The sequence below is a fragment of the Triturus cristatus genome, chromosome 7 (assembly GCF_964204655.1).
Source record: "Triturus cristatus chromosome 7, aTriCri1.1, whole genome shotgun sequence".
Taxonomy (NCBI): Eukaryota; Metazoa; Chordata; class Amphibia; order Caudata; family Salamandridae; genus Triturus; species Triturus cristatus.
In genome coordinates this window covers 164975159-164989790 of record NC_140590.1, presented here as the reverse complement: position 1 = coordinate 164989790, position 14632 = coordinate 164975159, and the positions used below count along the sequence as shown (strand labels likewise).

The window sequence follows — 14632 nt, the reverse complement described above, 5'->3', positions numbered from 1 at the left end:
GTCAGTGCTGGAGTAGCAGAGAGTGAGAGATGCTTGTAGGTCAGTGCTGGAGTAGCAGAGAGTGAGAGATGCTTGTAGGTCAGTGCTGGAGTAGCAGAGAGTGAGAGATGCTTGTGGGTCAGTGCTGGAGTAGCAGAGAGTGAGAGAGATGCTTGTGGGTCAGTGCTGGAGTAGCAGAGAGTGAGAGATGCTTGTGGGTCAGTGCTGGAGTAGCAAAGAGAGAGATCTCCTTGTAGGTCAGTGCTGGAGTAGCAGAGAGTGAGAGATGCTTGTAGGTCAGTGCTGGAGTAGCAGAGAGTGAGAGATGCTTGTGGGTCAGTGCTGGAGTAGCAAAGAGAGAGATCTCCTTGTAGGTCAGTGCTGGAGTAGCAGAGAGTGAGAGATGCTTGTAGGTCAGTGCTGGAGTAGCAGAGAGTGAGAGATGCTTGTGGGTCAGTGCTGGAGTAGCAAAGAGAGAGATCTCCTTGTAGGTCAGTGCTGGAGTAGCAGAGAGTGAGAGATGCTTGTAGGTCAGTGCTGGAGTAGCAGAGAGTGAGAGATGCGTGTGGGTCAGTGCTGGAGTAGCAGAGAGAGAGATCTCCTTGTAGGTCAGTGCTGGAGTAGCAGAGAGTGAGAGATGCTTGTAGGTCAGTGCTGGAGTAGCAGAGAGTGAGAGATGCTTGTGGGTCAGTGCTGGAGTAGCAGAGAGAGAGAGAGATGCTTGTAGGTCAGTGCTGGAGTAGCAGAGAGTGAGAGATGCTTGTGGGTCAGTGCTGGAGTAGCAGAGAGAGAGATCTCCTTGTAGGTCAGTGCTGGAGTAGCAGAGAGATCTCCTTGTAGGTCAGTGCTGGAGTAGCGGAGTGAGAGAGATGCTTGTGGGTCAGTGCTGGAGTAGCAGAGAGAGAGAGATCTCATTGTAGGTCAGTGCTGGAGAAGCAGAGCGAGAGAGAGAGATGCTTGTGGGTCAGTGCTGGAGTAGCAGAGAGTGAGAGATGCTTGTGGGTCAGTGCTGGAGTAGCAGAGAGAGAGATCTCCTTGTAGGTCAGTGCTGGAGTAGCAGAGTGAGAGATGCTTGTGGGTCAATGCTGGAGTAGCAGAGAGATCTCCTTGTAGGTCAGTGCTGGAGTAGCAGAGAGTGAGAGATGCTTGTAGGTCAGTGCTGGAGTAGCAGAGAGAGAGAGATCTCCTTGTGGGTCAGTGCTGGAGTAGCAGAGAGAGAGAGATCTCCTTGTGGGTCAGTGCTGGAGTAGCAGAGAGTGAGAGATGCTTGTGGGTCAGTGCTGGAGTAGCAGAGAGTGAGAGATGCTTGTGGGTCAGTGCTGGAGTAGCAGAGAGAGAGATCTCCTTGTAGGTCAGTGCTGGAGTAGCAGAGTGAGAGATGCTTGTGGGTCAATGCTGGAGTAGCAGAGAGATCTCCTTGTAGGTCAGTGCTGGAGTAGCAGAGAGTGAGAGATGCTTGTAGGTCAGTGCTGGAGTAGCAGAGAGAGAGAGATCTCCTTGTGGGTCAGTGCTGGAGTAGCAGAGAGTGAGAGATGCTTGTAGGTCAGTGCTGGAGTAGCAGAGAGTGAGAGATGCGTGTGGGTCAGTGCTGGAGTAGCAGAGAGAGAGAGATGCTTGTGCTTCTCGGGGCTTCTGTGTTTTGGGGGCTCTCTGGGTGAGACGGCAGGCTGCGGGTTAGATGTGGGTGGGGTGCTACAGGGTAGAGGGAAGTTGCGTCTTTCCCTTCAAGGCCTTCAAGGGCTCTTGGGTGTGTGCGTGTGTACGTGCGTGTTTTGTTGGTCTGATTTTGAGGCCTACGGCGAAGAGGTGCAACGTCTTGACTCTTTTTAGGGGGACGAAGAGGTGGGCCCAAGTGTTGCCATCCTGTGGGGTTCTCCACGACCTACTGGAGCAGTGGGTTGCCGGGGCGGGGTGTGTGGGTCCCCACAAACACAACTTCCACTGCCCTGAGCTTTCACTGCCCCATGCACGCCCGAAGGCCCCTGAAAGCCGGGAGTCTAGTGAAAGCGCCCCCAGTGTGCAACAAGGAGCACAAAGCCGGGAGGGCAGAGAGAAAGGGATTAGCGGCGAGAAGCAGCTTTTAAAAATCTGTTAAAGCCACATTGGCGGACGGAGAGTCGGCTTAAGAGAGGGGGGAGATGGGGGAATCAAAGCCCCCGTCCAGGCCTGCTCCCAGAGAGAGGGGCATGCAGGTGATGTACTCCCTCCCCCTCATCCCCGCCAAAAAAAGAGCTTATTAAATATCTTCTCAATGCTGCGGGCAAACCTAATCTTCGCAAATCCCATCTGTGTGTGTGTGTTTGTGTATTGAGGACCGAAGGTGGTGCGGACAGCCCCCTAACCCCCGCGGAGCGGCATGTTTGTTTTCTTCAATACACAAGCACAGCGTGGTGTTTTACAGGGCAATACACAAAGCGGGGCAACAACAACAGCACACAGTATCACGACAAAGGAAGAGCAGAGCAGGCTCTGGGGCGTACAGAGCCGAGGCGCTGCTGTCGCGTTGCCTAGAAGAGCAGGCTCTGTAGCGTACAGAGCCGAGGCGCTGCTGTCGCGTTGCCTAGAAGAGCAGGCTCTGTCGCGTACAGAGCCGAGGCGCTGCTGTCGCGTTGCCTAGAAGAGCAGGCTCTGTCGCGTACAGAGCCGAGGCGCTGCTGTCGCGTTGCCTAGAAGAGCAGGCTCTGTAGCGTACAGAGCCGAGGCGCTGCTGTCGCGTTGCCTAGAAGAGCAGGCTCTGTCGCGTACAGAGCCGAGGCGCTGCTGTCGCGTTGCCCAGGCAGTGCTGCTTCTGTGCTGTAATACTGAGGGTAGGCCGGTGACCCTGAGCTAACTTCTCTCCAAGTCTCTCTCTCTCTTCCCTTCTCTTTCCCTCTCTTGTCCCACTTTATCGATTTCTTTCACAAACTCTCTAGTTCCCTCTGTCATTTTTCCCACTCTTTCTTTCGCTGTCTAAACCTCTTTCCTGCTATCTTTCTTCGCCCTCTTTCCCTCCTCCCCTTTCGTTATCTCTTTGTTCTTCCTCACTCTTGTTTCTCATTTTTTTTACCTACCTCATTTTCTCCGTTTGTATTTACACCTTCGCTCCACTTTTCCCTCCCTTGTTCTACTTCCACAGCCCCGCTGCTTCTTTTATTGCCCTGAGTTTGTCTTCCCCTGGATCTCTCCTTTGAAAATCCCTCCCCCCTTTGTTTGCCGGCCTCATTGTGCCCCATCTCCCTGGCTGCCATCAGCAGCCTGCTCACGTCCTTTGGGGGTCACCCCCTCTGTCGTGCCGGATAATTGGGCGAACACAAAGCCTGCAATGAAGAGGCGGGCACTCCATAAAGCGCCCATTCATGGCGGACCCCCTTGTCTCCCGTCCCCAGGGGAGGGGCCGCCGCATTCAATCGCAATTAGAAAACGATTTATTTGGGATTCTGTGGAATGAAAAGAGCCCGCTCCGTCTCCGCAGGCCGTGCCCCCACCCCCCAGCCCTGCCACAACCGTATGTTCCACCTTTCACCACTGACAGCTTTTCTCACCGTCTGCTGGAGTGGCCTTGGCAGTGGGATGCGGGGCGGGGAGGGAGGCCTGCACTAGCGGGTAACCGAGGCCTACTCTGGGCGGCAGAGCGACCAGCACCCAGCCTGGCAGGAGAATCTACAACTACCGGTGGTGCGGCCTGCAGGGAAATGAAATGAAATACCGGTATTTGTAAAGCGCGAACAATTACCCCTAAGGGTGTCAAGGCGCTGGGGACCCTTCGGGAAGATTAAGCGAGCTATTGCCCAGAGTCACATGGTGCTGGGCTGAGCTACCGCTGGCGACGGGGATCGAACCATGAGCCCCGGTGTTCCAAACCTCTTCCACACTGGGACGGGTAGTGCGGCCTGCACTGGGACCGGTGGTGCGGCCCGCACTGGGACTGGTGGTGCGGCGCGCACTGGGACTGGTGGTGCGGCCCGCATTGGGATCAGTGGTGCGGCCCGCACTGGGACTGGTGGTGCGGCCTGTACTGGGACTGGTGGTGCGGCCTGCACTGGGACTGGGGGTGCGGCCCGCATTGGGACTGGTGGTGCGGCCCCCACTGGTACCGGTGGTGCGGCCTGTACTGGTACCGGTGGTGCGGCCTGTACTGGGACTGGTGGTGCGGCCTGCACAGGGACTGGTGGTACGGCCTGCACAGGGACTGGTAGTGCCAGCATTTGGACTGGTGGTGCAGCCTTCATTGGGACTGGTGGTGCCGCCTGCATTGGGACCGGTGGTGCGTCCTTCATTGGGACTGGTGGTGCGGCCTTCATTGGGACTGGTGGTGCGGCCTGCACTGGGACTGGTGGTGCGGCCCGCACTGGGACTGGTGGTGTGGCGCGCACTGGGACCGGTGGTGCGGTCTGCCCTGGGTCTGGTTGTGCGGCCTGCGCTGGGTCTGGTGGTTCGGCGTGCACTGGTACCGGTGGTGCGGCCTGCACTGGGACTGGTGGTGCGGCCTGCACAGGGACTGGTAGTGCCAGCATTGGGACTGGTGGTGCAGCCTGCACTGGGCCCGGTGGTGCGGCGTGCACTGGGACCGGTGGTGCGGCCTTCATTGGGAATGGTGGTGCGGCCTGCACTGGGACTGGTGGTGCCGCCTGCATTGGGATCGGTGGTGCGGCTTGCATTGGGACCGGTGGTGCGGCCTGCACTGGGACCAGTGGTGCGGCCTGCACTGGGACCGGTGGTGCGGCTTGCATTGGGACAGGTGGTGTGGCCTGCACTGGGACTGGGGGTGCGGCCTGCATTGGGATCGGTGGTGCGGCTTGCATTGGGACCGGTGGTGCGGCCTGCACTGGGACCGGTGGTGCGGCCTGCACTGGGACCGGTGGTGCGGCCTGCACTGGGACCGGTGGTGCGGCCTGCATTGGGACCGGTGGTGCGGCCTGCACTGGGGCCGGTGGTGCGGCCTGCACTGGGACCGGTGGTGCGGCCTGCACTGGGACCGGTGGTGCGGCCTGCACTGGGACTGGGGGTGCGGCCTGCACTGGGACCGGTGGTGCGTCCTGCATTGGGATCGGTGGTGCGGCTTGCATTGGGACCGGTGGTTCGGCCTGTACTGGGACCGGTGGTGCGGCCTGCACTGGGACCAGGCGGTGCAGTCTGCACTGGGACCGGTGGTGCTGCCTGCATTGGGACCGGTGGTGCGGTATGCATTGGGACCGGTGGTGCGGCCTGCACAGGGACTGGTGGTGCGGCCTGCACAGGGACTGGTAGTGCCAGAAATATGCAGTCTACACTGGGACTCAGGGCCGCCCTTTAGCATTGGCGAGCTGGGCCCAGGTCCAGGGCGCCATTATTCTGCGGGCGCATGGACCTGTGTGCATTAAAGTTATGCCGATAACAGCGCCCTTCTCATCTTCCTCCAGCCTTGTCCTTGTCCCCGTCTGTTGGTTTCTGTTTGATTTGCCATTATGAAGTGGTTTTAGTCTTTCATTATCATATGGCGTGCAATGTTTTTAACATCCCTTTAACCTCCTTCCATGCCCTCCTCACTTCACCCACTGACCCACATCAGCAAAACCATCATCTGCACTAAGCTATTGGTGATTTAGGTGAGTTGAGGAAGGTCCGGTGATGTTTGTGTTCAGGGGCCTGGACCGGTCATCCAGGTACTGACCAGTCAACACAAAATGGGCTCCCCGCCGCCTCATTTAATTCACTACCATCAGCACCGGTGGCAGATTTTTCTCCGCCCAGGGTGCTATCTTAGCACTGGCTGGCTCTGCTGGGACTGATAGTGAAGTCTAAATAGGGCCTGGTCGGTGTGGCCTACAACGTATTTGTTTATAACGTTTTACATAGCGCAAGCATAACCTGTGAGGGTCTCAGAGCACTTTACAAATTATAAGAAAACAAGAAAGCAAACAACAACTTAATCAAGAGTGGTACAGACTGTGTAAGTTCACAAATTGAGGAAGGTAACATCCCTAGGACAAGCCAACGAGACAATAGACATGGTCCAACAATCTAGTAATAGTCATGGGTGTAGATCTTGAGTCAAGTTGTATGACCTGGAGCATAATGTGTTCATAAGTAATATTTTAACTTCTTTTTTGAAAGATGCAGTTGAGGGGATCAGTCTGATTTCAGGAGGCAGGGAGTTCCAAATTACCAGGCGGTACCCAAGAAATCTCTGTTGCCAGCTTTCTTTTTATGGAATATCTGTGCTTTATGCACCAAGGTGCTGGTGCTTCTATAGGACCTGCCTCCACCAGGGAATTCTAGCTTTTGTGCAAAGCACCTTGGGGTGTTGTAATGGAACTGGAAGCGCGGCCTACACGGCGGGTAGTACGAAGTCCACACTGGGACTGGCACTGCAGCCTACACCGGTGAGCAGTGTGCATCTTACCCTGGGACTGCTTGTGTGCCCCACTGGAGTCGGTATCCCAGTGTACCCAACAGGAAGTGGGGCTTGTACCAGGATTGGTAGTGTAGCCGAGACCCAAACCGGCAGGGCAGCCATAACCAAGACATGGTGAATTGTACGAAGGAGAGATTCACAAGGGCTTTTAGGTAAATGATGCTCAGGTGAAATTCAGAAGGGATGTCAGATGAATGGTGCGCAGGAGGGCGCCACGGGAGATGTCCTGCCAGGTTGGGCAGGAGTACTCCTCAAGGGATGCCAGACATGTAGTGCACAGGAGCGCTCCACAGGGGATGTTAGACGTATTGTGCGCAGGGAGCTCCGTGAGGGATGGCAGATGAATGGTGCGCAGGAGGGTGCCACGGGAGATGTCATGCCAGGTTGGGCAGGAGTACTCCTCAAGGGATGCCAGACATGTAGTGCACAGGAGAGCTCCATAGGGGATGTTAGACGTATTGTGCGCAGCGAGCTCCGTGAGGGATGGCAGATGAATGGCGCGCAGGATAGCTCCACAAAGGATGTCCTACTAAATGTGGAGATATGGGCTCCTCGAGGCTTGCCCGCAGTATACTAACATGCACCTCCCTCTCCTGCCCCACCAGGTCAAACAGCTCACTTCTCCCAGCAGCCAATGGATCAGGTGATCATCTCTGGCCAATCAGCGAGCCTGGCGTGCGTGGTGGTCGGGTACCGAGGCATGGTGCAGTGGACCAAGGATGGCCTGGCACTGGGCGGAGAACGAGACCTGCCAGGTAAGGGGTCACCATATTGTGGGATTCATAGACAGAGGAGGCGGACCTGTGAAGTGTTGTTGAGATGCTGCTGAGTGAGAGGGTAGTGTGCCGGGTGAGATACACAAACTCTTTCTGATCACTAAATATAGGAAGTAGCGGTTCAAAATGGGCTCTCTGGAAAGTAACAGAAAGGGAAATGTGACAGATGCGATGCCTTAAGTTTCACTTAGCAAAGATTAATATTTGGAGGTACAGAGCGTGTGATAGAGGGGTGACCTATAAAGAGGGCGATATGGGAGCTGGCAGAAGAAATGACCATTCTAGGCACAAGACGCACACCATATATGCCCCACAGACAAAGGGCATGAAGGTGCAAATATAGAATGATAGCTGGCAGACAGGGGTGGTGTGGCTGGCATATGTGGCATGTGGAGGGTGTGTAACTAGTTGTAGCAGACGATGAGGGGGTCTGATACTGCAAGTAGCACGTCAGGTACAGACTGGCACACAGTGGCACCTGGACTATGCCTCTGCCATCTAATCAACATGTTTTGCTTGCTTCCTTAGGTTGGTCTCGATATTCCATCGTTGGTGACCCAGCTTCAGGGGAACACAATTTACGTATTGATGGCGCCGAGCTCGCCGACGACGCTGTGTACGAGTGCCAGGCAACGCAGGCAGCACTGAGATCCCACCGGGCAAAGCTGACCGTGCTCGGTGAGTGACACTTCTACGCTAGTCCATCAGGGCAATGCATGGCATAGGGCCGTATGGCTGCACCACAAGGGTGCCAGGCATCTGCTGCACATCCCGCGCTGAGATGGGCTTGCTCACTGAGGGATAACTTTACACTTTCAAGGAGGGTGCTGGGGCCACCAGAGTCCCTACAGTTCTGAAGACCTTTGCTAGGCACATGGCTACACAGTGAATACACAGGGCACTGCAGGCTTACTGAGGGCTTTGTTAATAACAAGGGTATTGCCCATAGACTAGAGCAGTGAAGAAGATATACCTGGTGGGATGTTCACGCTTCTGGGGTCCTATAACACTGAGTGGGCACTGCTGGAGGAACCCCTCACTTCACCTACAGCAAAGAGAGTACTGCTGCACTGCACCCACATTACAGGCAGCACCTATGGCTCTGAGATGGGTGTAGAATCCAATGGGCTGGTGGAAACTCTTACTTCTGGAGGGCTCTACCTCTGAGCACTCACTGCTGGAGGAAGCTCACACTGCTCAGATCCATCGACCTCACGTGTCCTCTGAATGCAGTGGGTGGGCCCTATCATGTGTGTCATGCCGAGAGTAGGGTGCAAGACATGCCTGACAGTCTCCCACATTTTTAGTTCCCCCAGAGGACCCTGAGATCGAGGAAGGCCCTATTCTGAAGCTGAAGGCTAACATGCCCTATAACTTGACTTGTCGGGCTCTGGGCGCCAAACCTGCGGCTGAGATTACCTGGTACCGGGACGGCGAGGTGCAGGACAACGCAATGTACTCCAAGGTAAGTCTCGAACTGCCCTCCGCAGGTGTGTGGAGAGGCTGTGTTCAGAGGTGAGGTGTGTGGCAGCTCAGCCATTGCACACCTGTCTCTCCCTTTCTCTGTCTGTCTGTCTGTCTGTCTGTCTGTCTGTCTCTTTCCACTGAGTGACACCGTCTTCCATCGAACTTACCCTACCCTCACATACACTTCTCTCCACCATGATTGTGACCATTCCCCACTAACCCAGCTCCTTCTTGCCCCCCAGTCTCTGATGGACGACGGTCGGCGGGAGAGTTCAGTCAGCATGCTACTCATCACCCCGACCCACCGGGACATGGGCCGCACCTACTCCTGCCATGTCTCCAACCCGGCCGCTCCGACAGGCAAGCGTGTCTCTGCAACCCTCAACGTGCAATGTGAGTACGCGGTCAACTCCCAGGCCACCGCCTTGGATTGTCTCAAATAAGAGCCTTGAGATTTAGAAACAGATGTCTTAAATGCTCTTTTATAGCTGGCATCTGCAGTGGCACCCCCTGTGAAAGAGTGACCTTGTGGTTCTATGTTGTTAGGACATCACATTTCCTCTGTTTTATAACCTTTTTATTACGGGGCTTGCAGCCAATGTCAAATCACCGTCCACAAAGACTACAGGACCCAGAATGCCTTTGTTTATAACATGAAGGCCAGGACTCGAAATGTGATATCTCTGCAACATGAAGCCATTTGGTCTCCTCAACCAGTAAGAGAAGGGGCATTGCAGCGGTGGCAGGTGAATGTGTGTGGTGCAGTCATCAAGAGTCTGGTAGCCATGGTTGCTTCTTCACAGGGACTTGGACTACATGCTGAAATGTGTTGTTCCTGTAAGAGCAGGAAGTGACGTACCGGTTTGGGCTACACTGCTTCTCTATGGCCTTGCCTAAACCTATTTACATACAGTGGGTTCCTATCAGTAATGTACAGGCAAGCTAACAACAATGGACTGAGACCCACCCAGATGAGTCCTCAAAGTTTTAGGTATACTCAAGCCCTTCCATTCCATCTTTTTTTCGTATTTCTCTTTAAGGTGCACTTATTGCTCAGGTCTGCCCCCCACATGTAGAGCTTATATTTAAAGGTTGCCAAGGTGGCCTCAGATGTTCTTCACTGACAAGGCCCACCGAGCAGACATTCGACAGCTTGTTCAAAAAAGGCGTGGCCACATTTTTAGGATGGATATTTCAGTGAGGTGGCGCTAAACAGGCTTAAATACGATGGAATAGAATGATATGTACCAGTAGCAATTTCCAGTGGGTAACACTGATTCAAGTTTTGACACCCCTCACTTGTATGCTGTTATTTGGATTTGGGTGAGGAACAGGGTTTGCAATCCTCGAACACACTGTAAAAAGAGGTTTGGGATAGTTTTTGTGGTTTTAGGTCCAGAGGGTGAGATTTCTAAGGACCATCTGGGTTTTCAGCAAAAAGCTGACACCGAGTTTCCTCTTTCAGACCCTCCCACCGTCACCCTGTCAGCGGCTCCGCAGACGGTTCTAGAGGGGGCGAAGGTTTCCTTTCTCTGCACGGCGACATCGAACCCCGAAGTGACGGGATACAGGTAGGAAATATGCAGAGTGTGAGGGAAAATGGGTCATGAGTTTCCAAACCGTGTGTTTTGCCTTCAGGCTCACATCTCATCTACATTGGTGTTCATCCCCAGATTATGGTCATTCAGGATCATTACTGCTTTTGTGACATTGTCACCGAAGGAATTTTAGTCCCTTTGTCTTTTTTTATGTCTGGCCACGAGGCAGCTTTTTTTGTTTGTTGCCACCCCATGTATTAAACAATAACAAATACATACCTATATACATACCTAAAGAGGATTTGGGTCCGTCCTCTTCATCCATTGGTTTGTCCAGTGCTTAATTTGTAAAAAAAAAGAAAAATAAGTGCCAGGTCTCCCCTCGGGAGGTCACTGTCGCTTGTGACACACATTGCCCCTGCCATGCCGCCAATGATAGTAATAACACAACTACTAACCAATATACAACTACAAGTGTGACAATTCAGACTATTTCAGGCCCTAAAGCTATAAGAATGGCTTGGGCTGCAGGGGATAGTCATTTTTAATGTATATTGTATTAATAATTAACTGTTGTTGTGGTCATCTATAAATTAGCCATACAGTGCCACCTTGTGGCAGACTGTCACAAGCGCTGGTGTTGTTAATTATGTGCTGGTGCCCAGCACCGGAAACCACTGGCTCAAATTAAGCACTGGCTTTGTCCAATTGTCCCCCTTATCTTGCTTCTGTAACCGCAGCATCCTGTATGGGGGAGTGGGTCAGCCCGCTTCAGCCATTGGCTCTCTTGCACTGTGAGTGACTGAATCTTCTCTGATCACATGTGCACATCTGCCTACAGATAAGTGCACTTCAGTGCAAAGGATGTTGGGCCGATTCTTTACTTTGTCAACGCGCTTCTCTTTACAATTTTTATTGTTTTTTAGGGCTTTGTTTCCAGGTTGTAGGAATTCAAAAGCTCTAGTACCAATTCAAAGTGATATGCAATTCGTGACTGCAAACATATAGCCACATTATGTACATCGGGCAGTGTCATTCAAAAATCCCTCACCTCTTTACCTTCTTTTGTCTTTCTCTCGACGACAGATGGGCGAAGGGAGGCGTTCCCATCCCTGAAGCCAATGGAGACAGCTACGAAGTGATAGTCGATCACACCTTCTTCACTGAGCCCATCTCATGCGAGGTGTCCAACGCCGTGGGTAGCACAAACGTCAGCACGCTGGTGGACGTGCACTGTGAGTACCACGGCACCGCTCTCCATCCACACACCCTGCATGAAACTGCATGCCGAGCAGCCGGACACTCGGCAGTCTGCTGCTCCTAACCCGAGCGCTAACGCTGTTCCGATTCAGGGAAGAGTTCCAGTAGCGGTCCGTGGAGGGAGTTCCGTGGGGCGGTGAGGCGGGGCGGGGGAGGGGCAGGGTGGGGAAATGTAAACACCGGAATATGGATGAATGGAGGTAAGCACATATTTAAATAAATAAAACGAATTCCTTTGCGCGCGCTGCATCGCAAAATGCGATGCAGCGCGCGCAACGAAATTCGTTTTATTTATTTAAATGTGTACTTACCTCCGTTCATCCATATTCCGGTGTATACATTTCCCCACCCTGCCCCGCCTCACCGCCACACGGAACTCCCTCCACGGACCGCTACTGAAGAGTTCAACATGCACCTCATTAAAGAACACTACATCACAATGCAGTAACAGTCCACTTCTCAGCTACCTCCCCATCACTTACTGATGGTCAATCAATCAATCACAGATTTACAGAGCGCAGCAAATCACCTGTGAGTGTCTCAGGGCGCTGGAGCTTGCTACCCGCTTCGCGGTCTGCTTGCCTTGTGTAGCCATTAGCGGACAGTGCACTGACACACGTGTCCACTGCATGCTTCTCTCTAGCGTTATTGTCCCCATGTCCCGCATAGGATGCCACTTTTAGCAGCTATTGGGTGATGACGTTTTCACTCCGGCCTTGTTGTAGTGGGTGCTTTCATTGACTATAACAAGAACCCCCTAGAAACATTTTTAGTAATTGAGGTTATGTGTTATCATCTTACAACGATGAGGGGAAGGAGGGTCAACAATGCACATTTAAAGCAATGTGTAAATATCTAATAAACAATCAAGGTACACCAGAGAAACATATTCATCTTTTTACAGATGTAGTGTCTTGGAATGCATTGTGCCCTGATGATGGTGAGAACTATTGGTGTAGTGAACGGCAGACTCCCAATGAAAGATGTCCTCGTAGATAGAGGGTGGCTACAGACTGACATAGATAGATAGATAGATGGATGGATGGATGGATGGATAGATGGATGGATGGATGGTGCAGGGGATGCAAATACCCAGTTCCAGGATAGCCCCATCATTTCCTTTGTTACAGTGGGTTTTGCATTTGGCTCCCTTGCAGTCGCTTGCTTGTTGTGTCACCTTCAGCTAGTCTTTGGTTTTTAACCAACGTCACTTTCAATGCTGTGACTTTTGGTTTAGTGTTTCCATTATAAACATGGTCCCGAATGTCCCAGCATGCAAAGTGTAGCTATGTTAAAAAACAGGACTTTGGTGGAAGTATTCATCAACGACGTAGCATTACTTTACGCCTAGGGTGATCCATAATAAGGAGGCCTCCTTTCTTTAAGCCTTTCTAGACGCAGATTGTCTTTTCCCCTTCCCAGGCGTTGTTCCACTTAAGGTTTATTTATGCATATTCCTGCCTCCTATGTTTCCTTTAGTTGGTCCTCGTCTGATCGCAGATCCCAGACCCCTAACAGTCGACATCGGTGCTAATGCTGTGTTCACCTGCAACTGGGTTGGAAACCCACCACTGACGCTGGCCTGGACCAAGAAAGGCTCCAACGTGGTAAGTTGACAATGATGGGTGGCACATGTAAGCCCACGTGATACTATCCGCATAGCCTGTAACTGAAGGCCACTGCTCAGCTGCTGTTTGTGCACACATGCCAGGATTCAGTGGCACTCAAGAGGGTGCGCTTGATTCAGCAAGAAGGGAAATTCCTCGTATTTGCTTAAGTGCTTTAGAATAAGGGATACTTTGGATTCAGTTATTTCAAAAAAGGTAAGATAACACAGCATTTGGGTGAAAAGCAAGAATCGCCCACTTACAAATAAAGGGTTGCCATGCATGTGCGCCTCTCACTCCGTGGACGATTGACTATACCACCCACCTCAGTTCTACAGACCTGCACGGGGTCTCTGTGCCACCCGCGATGCACCTAGGTGGTGGTCTGTAGCCCACTATATCCACGTCACAGTCACCTGCACTATTAACCCTGCTGAGCCTGGCGAACATATCGCTCCATATAATGTGTGCATAGATGTTGGTTGGGTTCCCTCGTATGACGTCTCACAGAGCCCGTATCCTGTGCATTGCAGGTCCTGAGCAACGGGAACACACTGCAGCTGAAAGCCGTGACGCAGGAGGATGCTGGCGCCTATGTCTGCAAGGCCATTGTGCCCCGGATCGGGGTGGCAGAGAAGGAGGTGCCCCTGCTGGTGAATGGTGAGGAGACATCTTGTTACTTTGGGGCAGCTGCAGGCTGAGGGTGGCACTTACAGTGTTTGGAAACAACAGAAGTGTTGTACTGTATATATCTTGATGCCGGCAACGCTTCATAAGATCCCTATAGCAATAACACACTTGACTTTACATTGGGTGGCTTCATGGATGTGATTCTAGATAAAAGATGGCCAGAATGTCTCTTGCTGTCATTGATGCCACGTAGGCCGCCTCTGTGAATGGATTTCTTGTTGTGCGCTTGTTCTTGTGGCTTGATGTGAGATGGCTTTTTGGTGTGGCTCATTGTCATGTTATGTTAATTTATGTTCGGTGATGGAACATGATGGGGTGTTATGGTATAATAGGGGAATTTACGGTCAGTGATGGACATGATGGGGTGTTATGGTATGCTAGGTTAATTTATGTTCGGTAATGGAACATGATGGGGTGTTTTGGTATATTAGGTAAATTTATAGTAGGTGATAGGGCATGATGGGGTGTTATGGTATGGTATTCGCTTTCAGAGGGATTGATGCAGACTTAGAGCCTGTGGGGGTGGGAGTAGGTGGAAAGGAAGGAAGAGGAGAGAAGACAGGATTTTACGGAGAGAGAACATGAGGGCAGAGTACTGTGAGTTAAAAGATTTCCCTCAAACCACTCTTCCCTCGGCCACTGAAGCAATATGCAAATGTTTGAAAAGTCGAACCCCATATTAATGAAAGGTAGTCATGGCCAGCATGACTCGCGGGTGAGGGGGTCGCGCGGGGAGGTGGTCGCGCAGTGAGGCGTAGGGGTTTAATAAAAAAATTAAAAAATTAAAACTTTCCTTCACCTCCGGTCCCGCATCGTGTCTCCTCTCTCTGCTCACAGGAAGCAAAAGCAGGCAGCCTCCCTCTCCTCCCTTACGCCAATCACAACACTGCAAAGGCAGCATTGTGATTGGCTGGGACGCCGACCGCTCAGGCGTCTATAGAG

At 52.5% G+C, this 14632-nt stretch overlaps 1 protein-coding gene across 1 annotated transcript in view; it reads left to right on the top strand.

Moving 5' to 3' along the window:
• The window catches only part of KIRREL2 (kirre like nephrin family adhesion molecule 2), a 78106-nt gene that overhangs the window by 39314 nt on the left and 24160 nt on the right, over positions 1 to 14632 (top strand). Inside the window, exons 2-9 of the mRNA XM_085615943.1 lie at positions 6958 to 7107; positions 7657 to 7806; positions 8436 to 8593; positions 8838 to 8988; positions 10061 to 10166; positions 11220 to 11368; positions 12873 to 13000; positions 13534 to 13660. Coding sequence (XP_085472069.1) covers positions 6958 to 7107; positions 7657 to 7806; positions 8436 to 8593; positions 8838 to 8988; positions 10061 to 10166; positions 11220 to 11368; positions 12873 to 13000; positions 13534 to 13660 — 1119 coding nt within the window. The remainder of the gene's footprint in view (positions 1 to 6957; positions 7108 to 7656; positions 7807 to 8435; positions 8594 to 8837; positions 8989 to 10060; positions 10167 to 11219; positions 11369 to 12872; positions 13001 to 13533; positions 13661 to 14632) is intronic.